This window comes from Catharus ustulatus, chromosome 16 (genome assembly GCF_009819885.2).
Source record: "Catharus ustulatus isolate bCatUst1 chromosome 16, bCatUst1.pri.v2, whole genome shotgun sequence".
Classification (NCBI taxonomy): domain Eukaryota; kingdom Metazoa; phylum Chordata; class Aves; order Passeriformes; family Turdidae; genus Catharus; species Catharus ustulatus.
The window spans coordinates 10,799,124-10,810,588 of NC_046236.1; the positions used below are offsets into that span (position 1 = coordinate 10,799,124).

At 48.8% G+C, this 11,465-nt stretch overlaps 1 protein-coding gene across 7 annotated transcripts in view; it reads right to left on the minus strand.

The window, feature by feature from the left end:
- The window catches only part of PDGFA (platelet derived growth factor subunit A), a 36,179-nt gene extending 25,567 nt beyond the window's left edge, over positions 1–10,612 (minus strand). For all 7 annotated transcript variants that reach the window (XR_004419534.1, XR_004419533.1, XM_033073740.1 and 4 more), the window contains exons 1-3: positions 10,136–10,612; positions 8,886–8,982; positions 1,506–1,610 (exon numbers count right to left, since the gene is read on the minus strand). Coding sequence is in view for 5 of the 7 variants with exons in the window: in XM_033073740.1 (XP_032929631.1) it covers positions 1,506–1,610; positions 8,886–8,982; positions 10,136–10,198 (265 nt within the window). In the remaining 2 variants the exon portion in view is untranslated. The remainder of the gene's footprint in view (positions 1–1,505; positions 1,611–8,885; positions 8,983–10,135) is intronic.
- Positions 10,613–11,465: the final 853 nt, after the last annotated feature.

Genomic DNA, 11,465 nt, shown 5'->3' on the forward strand with positions numbered 1-11,465 from the left:
TGCCTACATCAGGGAGTCTGGTTCATCCACCATTCCAAAGGGCAACTGCCATTTTTTTCTGAAGTTATCAAAGCTTTGTACATGGTGGGTTTTATTTAATTTGTCATTTCTTGAATGATGCAAAACCACCAGAGCAGCATGACTGAAAAAACTGCAGTTAAACCAATACCCTGGTGGGCTCAGGTAAAGTGAGATTGTTTAGGATTATAAAGAGTAGCTCTGTACTAGTGTGTGATTCTACCATGATCCAAACCATATATCATCATCAACCTAGGGACTGTTTAAGAAGTCAAGTGGATATTTCAAAACAATCCAGAAAAAAATAGCAATTTCAGGGACAAGTTGTTTGCTGATAAGTTCTCCAAAGACATCTGGGATTTTTTTTTTTTTTTATTGCATTGCAGTGCAAGCTTGTGATAGCTTTGGGTTAGATGTGTCAGGGAACTGGAACACTGCCTGCACTTCTTCATTTAGTTCTTTAGTACAAGAAGCTCAGGCCTAGCCTGTGCCTGCAACACAGAAATCTAGGCTTAGTTTCGAAAGAGATGCATTTCAATAGACTAAACAGAGTGAAAATTCTTACTCTCAGCCCCGAGTGCCATGAACTCAAGAAAATTAACAGATGCAATACTGCAGGATAGCTGGCAACTCCTACAAGTTATGGAGCACACCCAGTTCCCAGAGCCTGTGGAGGGGAGGCATCCAGCACCTTGCAGGGTGAGGTGCCAACGTCGCCGGCTGCCTCCGAACCGCTGCTCTCCCGAGGCAGCCAATGTGCCAGAGCTGCCAATTCACACTGCAAATCCCTGCTGACAGCAAGCTGGGCTATCTCTGCCTACCACCACACTGAGCTACCCACCACAGATTACGTCGTGGATGTTTTCCACACTCCAGTGGAATGGTGGAACACTCACACCTAATCAGATAAACATGCACTGCACGTAAATCCTATTCGTACATCCCTTTTATAAATTTATATTTGGGCTTTGTTGGATCACCATCATTATTAATCAATTAACATGCCTGGTGCCCTACACAGAGATGGAAATCAATGCCCTGGCGTTTCCATCAATGGCTTTTAATTTTTGGGATAAACTGTATTTTTCTTGTGAATAAAGAGTCAAGCTGTTTCCTTTTGTGGAGCTTCTGTACTGAAAACTCTACCAACTGTTGATGTTTTTTAAAGCACATTGCTGTAGTTGTTCCCCACACTATGAATTATACATTGAATATCACAGCATTTTCTAACCGAGGTCTAGCTTTCCAACATGCTGCAACAAGAAAGTGAATGTAAAGAATTTGTGCATGTCTGTCTCCTATGGACATCCTCCAGAAGACAGCTTCTCAGGCAACGGCTCGTTTTGTGCAAAAAGAAAGGCAGAAGCTAGAAATGGCCCTTTTTTCCCTTTGTGCATGTCACATTTTTCCAGTGAAATGTCCTGCTTGGCTGACCAAAAGCACCCCCTCTGCTTTCACTCCCAAAGTACAAATAGCTTGTTTCTTACCAATGCTTCTTTTTCTGCGAATGGGCACAGGACGGTTCTCTTGCACATGTTTAGCAGAATGAACACTGTAAGATCTCAAGTTTGTTTCTGAAACATCATCATATCCTAGAACAGGAAACAAAATGTTAAACCTCAGGTATGTTACTTGCACAAGTGTACTGTTCCACAGGTACAAATCTGTGTTGTTCATAGGCACAAGACCAAATCCTGCTACAATTAGTCTAATGTAACCCCTGGTAATGCAATTGCAAGGGCATAAGGCAGGGATGAAAGACACAGACATTGAATGTCATATATAAGCATGCACAATTTAATTCCAATATCCATTTTACCAAAAGCCCCCAGAAACAGAGCACACACTGTGGCAGAGAACCATATCTAAAGTAAAACAGTTGCATTTTTATGTGAAAGGCATAATATGGCTTTTCTTACTGGAAAGGTGTAGAAATAGGAACAATAATCCTGCATGTAAAATGTTTCTTACAAACATTTTGAAGTTCTGGTATGAGGCAACAGTAGACAATATGGTGTTAGACCCAACAGCAACAATGCTGCCTCTGTAAATTTTCTGTTGCTTGGTTTTCAGGGCAGTACTAGGACAGAATCAAAAGCAAAAAGTAACTAGCATGGGTTTCCTTTTAGCCTCTCTGTTGCAGAACAAATCCCCTGTGAAGTATCCTAACCTTTGGAGGGGCATCTGAAGCTACTGCAAACTCTGGGACTGCATCCAGGCTTGTCTTGTTCCCTAAATAAGCCTACCACATGGGTTAAAGGGCCATGAGAAAAAGCAAAGATGGAAAACTTGGCATTTCATTTATCATAAAAAACAACAAAATAACTGCTCCAACTATTTGGGTTTGTTAAGTGAAGCAGTTCAGGTCGTGTCCCATGCCGTGGGGTCTGAAAACCACAAGCACAGTCTGCAAACGGGGGATCAGGAAGAAGGAACCAAACAGAGAACTGCACACAGACCCCAGGACACCCAAACTAAGGGGTTTGGCACCACTCTGCTGCTTGGAGTGTCCTCTGGAACATCACTGTAGAGTTTCAGGGTTTCACTGCTGACTCCTAAAAAAACTGTGACATGCTCTAAAAAAATGCAAAAGGGTATTACACAGTACTCAATTACCCTCTCTGCAAGCTACCAACACCCTACACTCCCATCTTCTGCACTGTCACACTCCCTGCTTCCAGTTTGTTCTGTACACACAGCTGTCTGTCTCTGGAACTTGTTTTAATCTCAGTTTTATTAGCAAAACACATCATAAGGCTCTGTTCCACAAAACAACCAACTCCTTTTCTCCTCCCTCCAAGAAATTTTGCCCTAAGGAACATGCAGCTTGTGAAATCACCCGTACAGTCAGGTGAGACATGAAGACAGTAGGATCTTCAGCACCTTAGAAAGAGTTGTGCATCTCAGGGTTTATCATTACTACTTGGAAAATAGCATTGTAAGTAGCTAAGAGAAGATAAAACCAGAGGTCCTAGAGGTAGTGCCAGGATCACCCACTGGTCCTGTCTATTCTCTCTATCAGCTGAACAGATCCTTGTATGAAATCACTAATTGTGAAATCCACAGTCTCAATTTATCCAAGTAAATTGGTTCCTAGTCCCTATGTGTGGTACTTGTTTCCCATAGATTTCAATGGGAAATTTTAGAACCAGACTCATTAGCTGGTATTGGGCCTTATTTGCAGTCCCAGCCCTGTCATGTAACACAGCAATGACTAAAGGGTTTTATTTCTGCTTTTATTACACCCCATACTCCAGAAAACTCATCAGTGGTATAAATAAAATGGCTTGCCAGAGATCCCACAGGAAGTTTGCAACTGAGCTGGGGAGTGGAGCCAGGTCTCCCACATCCCATTCCAATGGCACCAGGCCATCCACCTGATCCCAAATGGCGTTATGCAAAATGAGGATCCGTTCTGATGTGCCTCCAGCCCTCTTCTGTTTCCTAGCACTCAGCCACCCAACACCTTAATACTGACCTCCTTTTTGGCAGCTTCAAGTTGTCACTACCTCTCCCTCAATTTGAGGCAATGAAGTGATTCTCGACAGCAGCGTGAATTCTGCTCAGCCCGAGATCCAAGCTAAGCTCGGAGCAAGAAGCATGTCCATGCACAAGCAAACAGTGTTTATAAGGAGATTAAACACAAAAGTAATGCCTCTAATCCCAACTGCTTGGTGGGCACAGGCATCAGGCTGGAAAGGGAAGCTGGCAGGGCTGCCAGCACTACGGCAGGGCTGGGCCACGGTTCCTAATCCCACACTCAGCAGGGCTGGCACAGTTCCCTGCTAGCATGAAGGATCCCTCGCTGCCTGCTTTAAAGAAGCTGGTAAGGACTGGAATGATCAGCTAACCAGTAAGTTAAGTCATGTGCTTACACAGAAGTGCTCGACTCAGCTGCCATTAACCATTGTCCATCACCACGTTTAGAAAGCAAAACGACACCTCGAAGAGGTGTGGTGCTTATAAGATTATTTCTAAGGTGAAGAAGGCCTCTGGACTATAGTGTAACTCACTGTCTCAAAACAAGTCTTAAGCATATATAGCAGTTCCTAAGTTCATGTCTCTCTGTGAGGGTTACAAAAAGAGATCTATCTACACAGCCAGCCCAGCAAAACAAGTTCCAGTCAAACCTCAATGCGTTATCTCACACAAATTGTGTTATTTCCATCAACACATCATCCAAGTTTGGTTCAATAAACAGAATAATGGGGCACGGCTGGAGCCAGAAGACACTACAATGTTAAAGGCACTTAAGTGTCCCCCTGATTCCCACAGGCATTTGGAAGGAATTCCATTTCCCAGTGAATTCAAGGGAAGTCTGCTTGAAGTCAACTTCAAGCAATGTTTAAGTCAACCGGAGTCTTGGCCAAGTAGGAGTGAAAAATGACCAAGTCAGCTTCTAAACTCACGCTTGGCTCTGAAAGTGCGGCCAGAGGACCTCCTTTTGTTTCATTAAAACCATGATGCTACAAAGTCCCCTCTCTAGCTTGACTTTAAGAAGGGTGATACTTGATTTGTATCAGTTTTTCCAACAATGTACTGATTTAGTTGCAGGGTGAGAATAAGCTCTCAGCGAAGGAAATGCGAGTTTATGGGTGCTTAGCACCTCACAAAATGAGGTTTAGAGCAGAAAGCCTAGAAATGGGTGGTTCTCAGTTTAGAACTCGAACACTGCTCATCACCAAGTGAAGATGGAGGATGTTGCACCGAGCCAGATTAGTGCAACTTTCTTTTAACGATTTAATAATAAAAAAATGTTTTCATGGCAGCCAATCAAGAAATTTCTCTGTAATCTTTTATGTACTGACAACATATCAATGATGGGCATAAAAACTCTTGCAATTAGCCTTGGTCAATCCATTAGTGTAGCTGAAATTGTTCTTTTTTTGTCAGATTGGCGATTTTCCACTGGGTCATGGAATATAAATCACAGAGTTCCTGAGACATTCTGCCAATACATGATTACTCTTCTCACTCAAGAAGCATGTGGAAGGCATCCTAAGTTTACTGCTATTTTCTACTTATCAATTTATACTTTTGCATTTCCATCTTCTTACCAAACTATTTTATGTGAGGTACAACTCCCAACATATTCAGTCTTAATGCAAACCCTTTCAGATTTCACTTTGATGTGCATCCAGAAAGTACAGATCCAAGACTTCTAGTACCAACAGCAGCAGTTTAGGAAACTCTTATAATATCATTTTTTTCAGGAATTCAGCGTAAAGTACAATAAACTGAAATGGTCTGTCTTACAAATCAGTCCTAGAGCCAGAAAGCCCACGGCGACATCAGTCTGGCTTTTTGATCTTCTTTTTGGTTGATACAAAATTTGCCCTTTTGACATTTCAGCTGTAGAGATAGATGTCACTAAGTTTTCAACTTTGATCTGTTAAAGGAAATATAAGTAGCGTCTTGCAAGATCCTGTTTTGTTTAGTTTTTTTTTTTCCTCCTTCACCTAAGTATGATCAACCAGCTGTAGAGGAGGAGGAGCATTCCCTCATGAGGAAAAACACAGGCCACACATGGAAGATGCCTCTCATGATGTGTAAGAGGTGCAAGGGAAGCCAAAACTGCACTGCAACGTCCTTCATTGAGCACCACACCAAAACTCACAAAGCCAACAGCACATTTTCCAAAAGATTGAGCTCTGCAGCAGTCTAACACTTTTTCCATGGAAGTATACAGTTAATTTAGAACATTTCTCCACTTAACAAAAGCTGCTCTGCTAGTTCTTAATCGCAGGCTGTTAAATTCACATGGCCTAAGGTGACCCTGGTGGATGCCCTTAACCCGTGCAAAGAGGCACACTCAGCCCTGCCTTTCCCCATGCAGGCAGATGACTTGGGGAAAATCTGTTCCCAGCAGGAGGCAAACATAATAGGTGATGAAATGAACTCTACCTCCCACAGGACAGATGGGAGAGGTGAAGCACGAGGAGAAAAACCACGCTGCTGAGCCAGAGAGAACTTCACAAGCAGAGCAGAGGAAATGCCCCCGTTTTGGGGATTTAGTCTGCTCGTAGTAAAACTGTACTCTGCACACTAGAGCTGCCTACTTCCTGGGACTGTGCATGCTTTCTCCTTTAAACAGGGTCATTCTGCTCTCCGTCATGCCAAGGCAATTCTGTCACTGCCTCTGGATCCCAATCGCAGCAATTTGATACAAGACCCTATTTCCTGACAGAAACAGAGAATTTGCACACTGCCCTTACGCTCTGAGTCGGACATGCAGCGCTGGACTCTGACAAACTGGCCTGGATTTTCATTTTTGAATACAATGATAAGCTCCATGTTGGGTAGTGTTTTTCTTTAAGTAATATGCCAGATGGTCTGGGGGTGTGGTTTCTAATTTTATGAAGGGGTTATCAGTCATCTCTGCGCTACAATATAGAGACCAAATCTGTCAGAATAGAAGAAAAACCTGCCCACTCTGACTTACAAAACTTACTTTTCCAATTAAAAATATATGTTTTTGCATTGCAGGAGAGAAAACGACTGTTCTTCCTTCGTTTTCCACAGATTCCGCCTTGTTACTCAGGAATATCAGACATTTTCTTCATGCATGCCTGATCCTGCAAACTCTTAGCCTACAAGATCATTCTTAATTCTCAAGTCCACCCACTGAGTTTAAACAGGGGTACTCACATGCAGAAGGACTGGCAACACCATGCACTAAAACGAGGGAGAGAACAGTCACTGGAGTGATTTTGTTCTGAGCCTCAGCTGAAAATGAGTACATGCTATACAAGAGAGATGTACCTACTGTACAAGCCCTCACTGAACTGGCTGTTCCCTAAAGGCAACTGCAGCCCTGAGGAAATACTTTTCAGAAATATCATCTTACCAGGGACAACGAGAAAACATTTGATTCGCTAATTCAAGCTAATACTAAATATAGTAAACAGGCCCGATCCTGTTTACTGAGGAAAGCACGGCAATTTCAATACTCGATTAGTCACTCTGATAAGCCTTTAGTAAGAATTACTCATGACAGTAAAGCCTGCAGGACTGTGCCCAGGAAAAGCAAATGTGGGTAGTAAGGACGGGTTACTCCATGAAAACCCAACCAGTAGCTCAGAGCACAGCTTAGCACACAGGCAAAAGCAGCACTCACATAAGCAAGAACCGGGTGAAAGGCTGAATATTTTGGTTTTATTTTTTAATATTGTTTGAGTTCATGTCTTAAGGAATTACTGTTTCACAGTGAGATAGTAAAATATTTATGTCTCTTGTTTCTCTAATGGTTTCTAAACTGACAAATTGCAAAAAACCAGCAAAATGAAATGGGTAAACTTCTGGCTGACCTTTTCCATTTTCGGTCTTGCATCCTCCAGTTAATATTTGCCACGAGGTAAATAATTATTTTCTGAAATAAATTTCTCTGCTACATCTACCCATTTATTCAGCTCCTGCCATTGCCCCACTTGTCTGCCTGATTCTCTTGCAATGGAGCCACGTGAACTTTTGCTCTCCTTCTAAGTGGTATTTAAAAATGAAGCATGTGCTTGTTACGCTGAGGTATTTGAAAAAATAATGTATTCTGGTAGCTACAGAACCCTGACTCAAAGGCACGCACTATTTCAAAATGCTAGCGCTCAGATCCAGCCCTCCTGCAACAGCAGCCAACTCCACCAAGTTCACTGGGAAAAAAAATTTAGCAGTAGTGCACTTGTCTGGTCCAAAAGAGCCTTAAGTGGGGAAATACGAACTGCATATCCCTTCCCTGTTGTGAAAGTTTCTTTAATTGTGGTGATAAACAACAATGATGAAGCACTGCTGTCCAAAAATATTAAACCGATGCCAACCTGGTAATTAGTAATTAGCCTCTATGGTAAAGTGTTGTGCAAGACAGAAATACTCCCATTTTCAGTGTAATGGGAAAACGTTTGCTCCCTAATCACATGAAAATTGAAAGCTATGACTGTAAAATACGTTCCTAGTGCATTCCTGCTCGTTAATAGAGTACTGTACAAAAAGCAGTGAGTTAAACTCTAGAAGGATTCTGCAACTCTGAATGAAGGTGATTGAACCTGGCACAGACTTTACAAAAATACACAGCATATGGTTTAAAAGGAGATGGCCCAGTACCAATACAAGCAAGAACTCATTCATTTTTCTCCATGTTTGTGCTTCAGCAAGATGCAGGCTTCCCCTGGGCACATCAAAGGTGCCGGGTTTATTCTCTCTCAACTGAGGGAAGAAATCACCAGGAACAAAGTGCATCAAGTGAAACCAAATGATAAGGAACCCAGCAGTACCATGCTTCTAGATCTGATTTACTGCTGCAACGATCTGTTAAACTGCACGTTCTCACTACACCCATTTGCATGCCTAATGATGCAGAAAATAACTCTGCACTATTTTCTTTTGGGAAAAAAAAAAAAGTGTATTATTGAGGGTAAGCTTCATATGCAGGTTTCTGTTTAAAATCAGCGCGGACGGTTTATTTTCCTTTTATTAAAGCCCAGCGCTTGAAGAGACATTACTTCATTCATAAATATTGTTTCAAATATTTTAAATACCTTTAGGACAGTAGTTTAAAGATAACAGAGCAATGCAAGACCAACAACAAACCTTAATGGCAATTCTTCTCCGCTGCGAGACGGAGAAAGCTCTGAAAACCCAGGGGGGGTCACAAGGTCCCTCTCCACCCTGAACCCCACGAAGTTTTAATTCCCGCTCGGCCCCTTGGCCGCCGCCTCCCAGCGACACGCACCCAGGGTGGCCCGGCTGTCGGGGCCGGTCCCCGCTCGGTGTCTCGGGCGAGGTGCGCGGGGCGTGCGGGGAGCGCGGGGCGTGCGGGGCCTCCCCCCGGGGCGGCGGCGGCCGACGGCGCGGAAGGAAGGAGGACGGGACTAATTTACCTACGGAGTCAATCTCCAGGAGGCGCTGCAAGTCGCGGATGCTGTGGATCTCGCTGTGCGCCAGCCGCTCGATGAGCTCCTGCGGGATCTCGGCCTCCTTCAAAGACACACACACCGCGGGTCACCGCGCAGTCCCGCCAGGCGCGCCCGCAGCGCCGGCCATGCGGCGCGCCGCGCCTCCGCCCTGCCGGGGAGGGTGCGGGGTGTTCGCGGGACATGTGGGGGTGAGGCAGGGGGAAAATCCACGCGCACAATCCCCCACAGCGCTCCGCGGGGCGCCGGAGCGCTCCCGCCGCCCCCGCCTGCGCGCCCGCGGGGGCTGCGCGCCGCCCGCCCGACTGCGCCACGGCTCCGTGGGGCGGCAGCTCCGCACGGCCCCGCCTGGCAGCGTGTGCCCGGCAGCGCCGAGCCCCGAGCCCCGCTCGGCGGCTGCACCCACCCCGGGCAGCGGCTGCCCAAGTTGGCCCCGGCGGAAGCCAAGTCCCCGGCGGGCGCGGGTTCCCCCGAGCCGGGCAGGAGGAGGAGGAGGAGGAGAACCGCGTCCCACGGGGCGCCGCCATCCTACCAGCGCCCCACGCCGCGGCTGCCGGTGCCGAGCAGACCGGGTCCCGGGAAAAGTTAGAGCCGCTGTGCAGCGCCGAGCACCGCGCTCGCCCCGACCGGGGCCACCTGTAGCAACCCCGGGACGCGGCTCCGCGCCCCCTCCGTCCCCTACGGGAAGGCGGGCGGGAGAGCTCCCGACTGCTCCGGGAGAGCTTCACAAACCGGGGCCGGGCGTTTTGGGGCGCGGGGGATTCACCCAAGTTCTGCCCGCGGCACTAGCGGTGCCCGCGGCCGCCGTGTGCAGCGCTGGGCGCCGCGGGGGCGGCCCGGCTCCGCGCACCCTCGGCTTCCGCACAGCCGCAGCCCGCTGGCACCCTCGGGGCGTGGATATTTTATCATATATTTATTATAAATATTATATATATAATATACATATTAATTCTTAAGGGCAGCCAGCAGCCCGGGCGCGGAATGCACGGTCATTCCCCTTCGCTTCTGCCATGCATGAAATGGCAACTTGCTCCCAAGGCTCGGCCCCGCAGGGCCCGGGGCAGGGCAGCGCTCCCGGCGGGGCCGGGGCGCAGAGATGCCCGCGGAGCCCAGGTGGGCAGCCCGCTCCCTCCCCGGTGCCCTCCGCCGCGTTCGCCCCGACCCCCGGCTGCGGCGTGCCCCGGGGACCGGCAGCGCAGGGAGCCGCTCTCACCTACCTCGGAGAAGGTAAAGGACAGGTACCCAAAACCTATCAGCAAAATGCAAGCCCAGGTCCTCATCGCGGTCTAGTGCACTTTAGACACGGAGGGAAGGCAACGCTGATGGAGAGGGGCTGCAGGCCGGCTCCTGCCGCGCAGGAATTCAGTACCATCCCTCAGGGGAAAGGCAGCGGGGTGGCTCGGGGGTCCTCCGCATCCAGGGTGGGTCGGGGCTGCCCGGGGCGGCGGTGGCTCAATGACGGCGCGGCCGCTGTTTGTACGTTCCCCTCGCTACGGGAGCGTGGCTGCTCTCCCTTCTGCCGCTCTCGCTCGCTCCTCTTGGCTCTTAGGACTAGACCAGCCGGTACTTCTGCATATTTGCTTAGATCAGACCAAAGTGAAACCCAAGGAGTCGATCCGGAGCGCAGCCGAAACGCCCATCACCTGTCTGGGGCGGCTGCCCCCCTCGCGCGGGCGGCGCTGGGGCCGCCTCCCCCCGCCGCGGCCGCCGCTCCGCGCCGCGCCGGGACCGCGGGGCTGCGCTCTCCGCCGAGGGCCGGCCCCCCCCGCCGTGCCTGCCCTCCACCCGGCCCCTCCTCGGAGAGGGGAAAAATCAAAAATCTTTATTGATACGGAGCGAAATGTTTCTCTTGCCGAGAATGGTCCCGCTTCCCTCCCCGGCTTGGGGCGAGGTCAAAAATAATAATTAATTAGGAATAATATAGCAGGGACAAATCGGAGCAGTATTGCAGGATCTCGCGGGCTGCCTTGGTGCAGTTCCTGCTCCACTTTGCACTGGAGAAAAAGACAGGAGGAGGAGGAGGAAGGAGGGGAAAAATATATATATATATATGCAAGAAGGTTTAAATCCCAAGGGGATCGGAGACGAACTGCAACTCCAGGCAGAGCGAGGCTCAGGGCTCGCTCCGGAGCGGTGGCCGGTCTGGAGCGTGGCCCCGGCGAGGAGCAGCATATACCGCTCCCGCCCCGCCGTGCACCGCCCCCGCCCCTCCTCCCGGGTACTCCCGGCACCAGACCCACCAACAACAAGTCGTGGGGGTGCCGGCAGCTGCGGCGCCTGCTCCAGGGCCAGGGGCTCTGCCCACTGAGAGGGGAAAACAAGGAGCCGGCGGCGGGCAGGGGCCGGGGGGAGCGGGGCAGCCCCCGCCGCCGGCCCTCTGCGGCACCGGGCGCAGGGGCGGGCGCTGCTGCGCAGCAGCCGCCGTGTAACCTGGCGGGCTCGGCCGTGTGCTCTGCCTTTACATAAGGCAGAGCGGATCGCCATGGCCACGGCGCGATCGTGTGTGCGTGTGTGTGCGCTTTCTTATCGTTGTTATTCTGTTTTAGC